A 7,849-nucleotide genomic window follows, 5' to 3' on the forward strand; every position below is an offset into this window, starting at 1 on the left:
TTAACTAAGCCTTAATCCCAATTATTATTCAAGTTTATATATATATATATATATAAAGTCTAAAGTTGACATAGCAATCAATATATATAAAAGGATACATAGAATATAAGTCAAAAATTCATTTCAGAATGTTGTTTGTCATTTTTATTTGCTAAATCATAGATTGCACACAACTGACACAAAAATAATAACTCAATCCATTTTGCTTTAGGCACCTCTAGATATTTAAGTGCATATTTGGTGCATTGTAATAATGATTATTTGAGAATAGAAGCAACTAGAGTAAGTATTGCAAGGAATACAATCAACTTTAATGGAATATAATGATTTCTATGTAAATATTTGGTAATAACATAGAAATATAACTCTAAATCTATATCTCACAATATGATACAGCATAATAAAATAATAGAATGGAATTATATTCCAATCAAACTTCCTAAAATACCTTTATAGAATGATACGTACCTACAATCTTTGTAGGTCTTACTTAACGTTCAATTATGTATAAATTAAATAATTGGATAATTAATATCAATATCCTTTTCAAAATTACCATTTTCATAAATAATAAAAAAGAAAAAATTATTGGCAACATCTCCCCTAAATATTGTATTCTATTAACAAGCTAATTCATCTGCTTGAATAAACTGATGATATGAGATAAAATATATATATATATATATATATATTTAAATAAAAATAAATGTTTCATAATAAAATCAATACATATTTGAAAATTGAATTAATACATCAGAAAAAGTGGGTTTGTAATTTTGTAATTAAATTTTATACCTTAATTGATTAGGCTTATACTTGTCAACAAGTTTTTTTTTTTTTTTAATTTAATTATTACAATCAATAATTATAAATATTACATTTTATTGAAAAAAAAATTATACTTACTCTATTACAAACACCATATATATATATATAGAGAGAGAGAGAGAGAGAGAATGTGTAGGGAATGGTAGCCCATGGTGGTTTTTATTTATTTATGTGGTTGAAGGAATTGCTATTACAATTTACAAACATTTTGGCAATTAACTTTTTATTGGTCTTCTTCAGTGGTTCAGTCCTCACATGTCCTCTTCGAATCCAATGATAATACAAAGCACCGAACTCAGAGTCTAGGAATGGTGTGGTTCAGGTAGGTGGTCAGGAATTTGCAGCCATTTCTGATCGTAATATTTGCAGTGTTCCGTCTCACAACTTCCAACATGTTTCCTAATTAAACTTCTTTATTTATTTATTTTCTTGACAACATAATTCCTAGACTAGACTAGCCTAATTGATCTTTATGATCCATGTTGATCAATACTTTCGTTTTTATTATTATTTTTTATGAATAAAAAATTGGACTCACAAGTATGTTGAACATACTTCCGACCCACTTAAATTCTATCATGCAAAGCGTGGGACTACCCAAAAACTAGATAGGGCGCACACATACTTGAACCCACTACTTCAAATTTGCAAAGTAATAGGTTACGAGAGCTTCTGACCATTAAGCTGGCTAGCACCTGCCTACTAGTGCTGGGACGAATAATATAAAATGGACATATTCAAAGCATCAAATTTCATGCCTGACTCAATTTACAACCAAGCCTGCTCATTGACAAGATTGGTATTAGATGTACCCTTCGTAGTTTTTTAGGAAATCAGATTATGCACTCTCCATTATTAGCACCGAGAAACCTTAAAATAAAGGGGAAAAAATGTTATCAATTAGACAATTACAGAATTACTATATGTTTCTCAAAAAAAAAAAAAAAAAGTTTCTCAAAAAAAAAATTACAGAATTACTATATAGTTGTTGGGCCGGCTTAAAAGTCATCACATATCACTAGGCAGTAAGCACTAGGCATGAATAGTCAACAGGTCCTTGCAGTACGAATGTATTTATACCCTCTTCAACCATATTACTTTCGGATGGTTCTTACTTCTTAGTGAGTGCTACATCCTACTCAGTTACATACTTTATTCAATATCCAGCCATATAATTATATAACTTTACTAGATAAATATTAAAGAAGAAAAAAAAAAAAAAAACATTCATCTTAATCCACCATAACCATCTAAGTTTTTTATTCGCTCTTTATCAATTATGATTTTAGTTGTTACTTGCTACGTCACAAATAGACAATCATAACATAATAGAGAAGCAAGAGATTTTGTTTGAGAGAAATCAACCTTCAAAGTTAGAGTTCTCTGAATTACAAGATTTCAGCCCTCCAAAGTGCATGACCTATTGGCCCACTTCTGCTGAGGCTAAAAAATGGCAAGACAAACCACCCCCCTCCCCGAAAACAAGAAGAAGAAGCAACTTCCAAGTGGCAGAGAAACAGGTTTACAGCATCTAATAAATAACTGGACATTTAAAAGAGAATTGGCATTTCATTGTTTTCTTCTATTAAAAAAAAATTGCAAGGTGAATGGTTTGACAAACACTATTATTTACATCTAGCAGGGGCAGGGAATTTTACAAAAGTATCTGCACAATATGATATTATGGAATACTTACAGTAAAGCAAATTTGGAGAAAGTGAAACAATTAACTTTTCAAGAGTGTAAAGTAAGATTTGGAGAAACACCAGTGTCCAAAAATCAGTACGATCTTGAAGTAGAAACAGTAAAAGTCCATTGAATAAGCACGCATGCTACATCAAGATAACAGTAGGTGAACAAGTTTTGTTGATCAATATCATTTATGTTATTCTACCCTTGCTTGAATCGAACTAAGATTGTGTACAAAGTGCATCTCTGGATTCCAGAAAACTAAGATGTTTCTTTGCTTGATACTTTCTTGCTGGTGCTTTGGTCTCCTCCATCCATAATCTAATTTTTCATCTTTAACTTGTGGATTTGTGTCTTTCCTGCTTCAATTGGAAATATAAAAATCGAAAAATAGTTGATTAATATTAAGAGAGGTGCTGAATTATTCAGCATTTGTATCTTCAGCAGCCTTCTTGTATTCTGGCTTAAGCTCATAAGTTCCTTGGTTGGTTCCCCTTTTATTGTAAACACACAGCTCGTTCAATATCTCCTTTAAGAATTGCTGCAAAGAAAGAGAAAGTCCAATATTCTGACAGGTGAAAATCAAGTCAAAAGGAATATTAATAATAAGATAAGCACACTGTAACTGTTACTCAGAACACTGGGTGCAAAAGAAAAGTCTGTTATGTAAATTAAAAAGGTTTATTTATAAACTTCACTGAATTCCAAGCAATCAGGTGACTCAAAGTTTATATAGGTAGGCATTGTTCAAACTATATTGAGAAATTAATGATCACCTAAATCATCATTCCATTTTTACTAAGTGTCCTTCACATAAAATAAAACAAACAGCATAGCATTTCATCCTAAACATGCAACAGAATGCAAAAGAGGGCTACTAATACTAACAAAGAAAATTTATAAATAAGTAAAATAATCAAAACACATACTGCCGGTTGATCTGTCTCTTGGACAAGTTGCTTTAAGGCCCAATTTGGTTGTCTTTCAAATAACTTAAACATTATATCCTCCAGTTCCCCACGATCTCTTCTAGTTCTTTTCATGTCTGATTGCTTCACTGGTGCAGCCTTCTTCTTATCCTGTCACAGATAATTAGCAATGAACATTATGCAAGGGTCTTCCAAACATGTAGTTGTGCCTATTTTAGAAAAAAAAAAAAAAAGGACTAAATTTACTTGCTCAGAGAGGCACCTACACCTACCACAGAGGTTGTATAAGTGTGGTGTGTGTGAGGGTTTGTTTGTGTGCATGCGTGAGTATATGTAAACTTCCACAATGTTACACAAACCTAATGAGGCAGGACAAACAAAAACGATGCAACACAACATTTAAAGAACAGGGAAATGAAGATAGCTGACCTAGCAGTCAGCACCAAGCAAAAGAAAACCTTTAGGAATCAACACCTAACTCCTAAGGTTGGCTGGAGTTGACATAAGAGCATTGGGACAATTTTAATGAGAAATTTTATTTCATCAAAACAATACCCCTCCATAGGAATACATTATTGAGCTTATAACCCATTACCAGGTTTCTAACTGATCAAGGAAAATACTGATTCTAATTGACTTAAGAAACTTAATGTTAAATGACTTGGGAAATCCCACTTATTAAATTACAAAAAAATGAGATTACTCTACGAATTTAAATAAATAGACCAATAAACCTAATGAAAATAATTGGACCTAAAATAAAATACATTTGACCATCAAAAATACAATTGACTCCAAAATCAAATAAGACTAAATTAGCATCATTTGAACATTTGGACTGGAGTTGGAAATAAAAAGTAAATGACTACAAATTGACCCAGGCCTTCAGATGCATGACAATCCTTTGTGTGTGTGTATTTGGGGGGGGGGGGGGGGGGGGGGGTGGGGGGGGGTGTGTTTGTTAGTAAGTTGATGTGTACAAGGGAAATGGTTTGTAAAATCTAGGATTTGCTTATTTCAGCACCCTAAAGAGGTTCCCCCCCTATTTACCCAAAAAAAAAATAGGTTTCAATATTAAATTTAAGTAAATCTAAATTAATGGTTCTCCCAACTGCATCACCTTCTATCCTAGCTTGACATCCCTCAACTTATCCAAGATACAATATCAAAACGTTCAAGCCTTAGCTAGGGCCATACACTGCCAGAAATTAGACTCTATCAGGACAGGTTGGGTTGCAAGAGAGAGTGGAGATTGCCATTGATATATATATATATATATATGGAGGTTTCCATTGATTTGGCGAGATGTCTTCTTTTCACCTTGAAACATCAAAATGATTCGACAGGAAAGAGATTTCATTGAAGAAGCCAACATACACCGCAAGTGAGCAGTAAACTGCTTAACTTACATAATTACAATGAAAACAGATCAAGTGAATACCTTGGAAGTGGATGAAATCAAACCAATCATTCCAGGCATGGGCCTCATATGCACTCCACGGTCATTGTCAATCACCTTTGAAAGAAATCAAATGAACAAAAAAGAAAAAGAAAAAATCATTAGAATCAGTCACAGGAAAACTGCAATGGAAAAAGCAAATTAATAGTCAAATGCCCTACCTGTATACATCTATTCTTTATCATGGACTTCTTTGTCCTTTCACGGCAAAGTTTGCCATAATCTTCAATGTTTTCACCATGGGGCTTCATGTCAAACTTATGCTCTACCTTTCCTTCCATTGCAACCTTCCCTACATGCACATTAGCTGCTCACGAATTAAAAAGAGCCAAAATTTACATTGAAAAAACAGACCATGAAGTAGCTTAAATAAATGTCTGTGCATCCATTTGAAGTACCTAATACAAATAATAATAACTATGGAAAGGAAAAGCTACATGCTCCAGCATAACTGTGCTGAGCCACCTGATTTAGGATTTCCAGAGTTTGTTTAGTTTGTGTAGGGTTTAAAAAGACAAACTCTCGCAAAGGGTGCATATGAAAATGATTCTAAGTAATGAATCTAAGATATCCCTAATACAGTACTCGGTGGTTCAGAGGTGTAGACAACCTTAAGATACAAACTGTGGGTTCAATAGTGTACCCCATAACCATCAAGGTCAAGACGTACTACTTTGGTCAACAATTAACAAAAACAGCTTTAACAATTCTTAACCACCTAGGTAATTGATTAAATGCCACACCCTCATCTTCCCTAAGATACTTTCAGTGCAGCATGTGATCACCACAACAGCCATGTGTAGAGAAAATGCTAGTATTTACTAATCCACAAAAGGAAACACATGTAGTTAAATTCTTTAGAGAACAGGAATTAAGATTCTCACCTTGATTTGTCTCAGAAAATACAGACATAGGAACAAAATCTTTAAACATATTCAAAGAATAACTTTTCGGAATATTCCCTGCCTCATTGGCAGCCATCTCCATTGTGAACTGGTAACAATTTCAAAATGTGTCAGGAAGCTTGCCTCCAAATATGTAGAGAATATGATAACACCAAATATATTGTAAATAGGATTGATTTCTGGGCATATGAAAGAAACAAATAAGATAGTTGCTAAAATCTCTAGTGATTGAGTGGACATACAGTCTCACAAACAGAGATTGCAAGACAGTCCTGAATAAATCACATCCACTTCCTTTTTATATGCATGGGTAAAAAAAGTAAGCAGCCAGTCAGCCACTTGATTTATTAAAAGAGAAGAAAATAAAGGAAAAATAGATATGTATTGCCCTTAAAGTGATTATTTCAGTACTTACTACTTATGCCTTCTGCTTTATAGTCATCAGAATCTAGCACCAACAAAGTAGGTACAAAGAGGATAATTCAATGAGCTGCTAGTCAAATAAATGAATTCGTAACTCAACTATCACTTAAGGTCGTGGATTCAAAAACCCACTGGATGTGTGAGTAACTCACCAATCAAAACTGATAAATTACCAATTGTTCCAAAAAGCCTAAACTGTTAGGAAATAGCGAATTTAATCATTTAATCATTATTCTAACAAAAACACATCGCTCTAGTAGACAATAAGACAATCAAATGGGAACCAATTAATTAATAAAACAACACCACAACAGGTGCACTGGGTTAGTGAAGTTGGAAAAAAATACATCTCCACAAGATCATCTTATCAACAACAACCACATATATGCCTATCCAACAAACGAATTTTCCATCAATTTAAATATAAATAACATGAGTTTTCTATTAATGCTATTGTAAGATTCACCTATAGCCTATCCTTTTTTTTTTTTTTTTATGACCATTCAACCATAAAAGATTTAATTCCAAATCAAGAAAAACAATACAACAAAATTCATAGCAGGCTCCAATCAAAATAGACAAGTTGCAAAAGTTCCTATGAACCTAAATCACTGATAAGCACTAATAAAATTAAAAATTACAACCTAATTAGCAAAAGTGGTGAGCAATTCGATCAAATCAATAAAAGTTCAACCACAGAGAATATTCTAGAAGAGTTTTTTTTTAAGGTAGATCAAGAAAGAAGAAGAAAAAGAAATACCTGAAGGGAAGAGGAGGAATCAGATTGAAGAGGATCGAGGGAGAGGACAACCTTAGCGAGAGGGTGAGGGTCCGAGGATGGATGAGCTTGCCATGACTTTGCAACGACTAAAGGACACTTCATCAACCACACCGATCTCTCCGCTCTCCCTGTCTCCAAGTTACTAGTACTACTGCTACTACCATGATGTTCTTCCTCCATCTCTGTCTCTCTCTCAAAATTCTGAGTTTCTTTCTATTGGGATCACCGCGACTTCTTTTTTCTTCTTCTTTCTTTGTTTCTTTGTTATGACGGTGCGGTGGGTTTGGTTGTGGTTGTGGAATATTTTTACTTACTACTGCTGCTACTATTTATTTACTCATTTTATTTAGTACTGCTTGCTGCTGCGGACCCGAACGAGGCGGGGTCAACTTTTTAAGACAAAACATAGCGCATGTGCAGTTTATGTTAATGTTAAGACTAAAAAAAAAAAAAAAAAAAAAGTAATTCTAATTCCACATCAATTAAGCAACTGTTATTACAATTATTTTATGTTTCAAATTATAATTGGTTACCTGTGACTTTCATATGAACCTATTACTTTTTTTTTCTCCATCATTCATAATTTGTCAAGTAAACGATTACGGCACAAATTATACCATTTTACGGTATTAGAATTTTTCTAATGTTAATTTAATGCTATGTCAAGCGCTTTAAACTCACACAAGTTTTTATGCATGTGGCTGTTACTGTTTCTTTGTTGGCGTCTTTCTTTTCTATCTATGAGTCTCTCTCTTTCTCTCTCTGGATTAACCGGTGTGGTGGGCCTTTTTGTGGTTAAAGTGGGCTGGGCTGCCTCTTGCGGTATTGGGCCCGA

General features: G+C 33.4%; 1 protein-coding gene across 2 annotated transcripts; it reads right to left on the reverse strand.

Annotated features, from left to right (window-relative positions):
• Positions 1-2,535: 2,535 nt before the first annotated feature.
• Positions 2,536-7,339, reverse strand: LOC126712336 (transcription initiation factor IIF subunit beta). 2 transcript variants are annotated; one of them, XM_050411633.1, is made up of 6 exons: positions 6,994-7,339; positions 5,790-5,898; positions 5,067-5,197; positions 4,888-4,962; positions 3,447-3,596; positions 2,536-3,058 (listed from the first exon to the last, which is right to left on the reverse strand). In XM_050411633.1, the coding sequence occupies exons 1-6, from the start codon at positions 7,192-7,194 to the stop codon at positions 2,939-2,941; spliced, it is 786 nt and encodes a 261-aa protein (XP_050267590.1). In that variant the 5' UTR covers positions 7,195-7,339; the 3' UTR covers positions 2,536-2,938. The 2 variants fall into 2 exon arrangements, with proteins under 2 accessions (XP_050267590.1, XP_050267589.1); XM_050411632.1 differs by having other exon boundaries at positions 5,067-5,212; positions 6,994-7,338.
• Positions 7,340-7,849: the final 510 nt, after the last annotated feature.

This window comes from Quercus robur, chromosome 2 (genome assembly GCF_932294415.1).
Source record: "Quercus robur chromosome 2, dhQueRobu3.1, whole genome shotgun sequence".
Lineage (NCBI taxonomy): Eukaryota > Viridiplantae > Streptophyta > Magnoliopsida > Fagales > Fagaceae > Quercus > Quercus robur.

Excerpts from the sequence above, each read along its gene's own strand:
- LOC126712336 (XM_050411632.1), bottom strand. The coding sequence starts at position 7,194 with ATGGAGGAAGAACATCATGGTAGTAGCAGTAGTACTAGTAACTTGGAG. Across the intron at positions 5,899-6,993 it reads ATTCCTCCTCTTCCCTTCAG|TTCACAATGGAGATGGCTGC; the intron begins GTATTTCTTTTT and ends AATTGTTACCAG. Across the intron at positions 5,213-5,789 it reads ATTTTCTGAGACAAATCAAG|CTAATGTGCATGTAGGGAAG; the intron begins GTGAGAATCTTA and ends ATTCGTGAGCAG.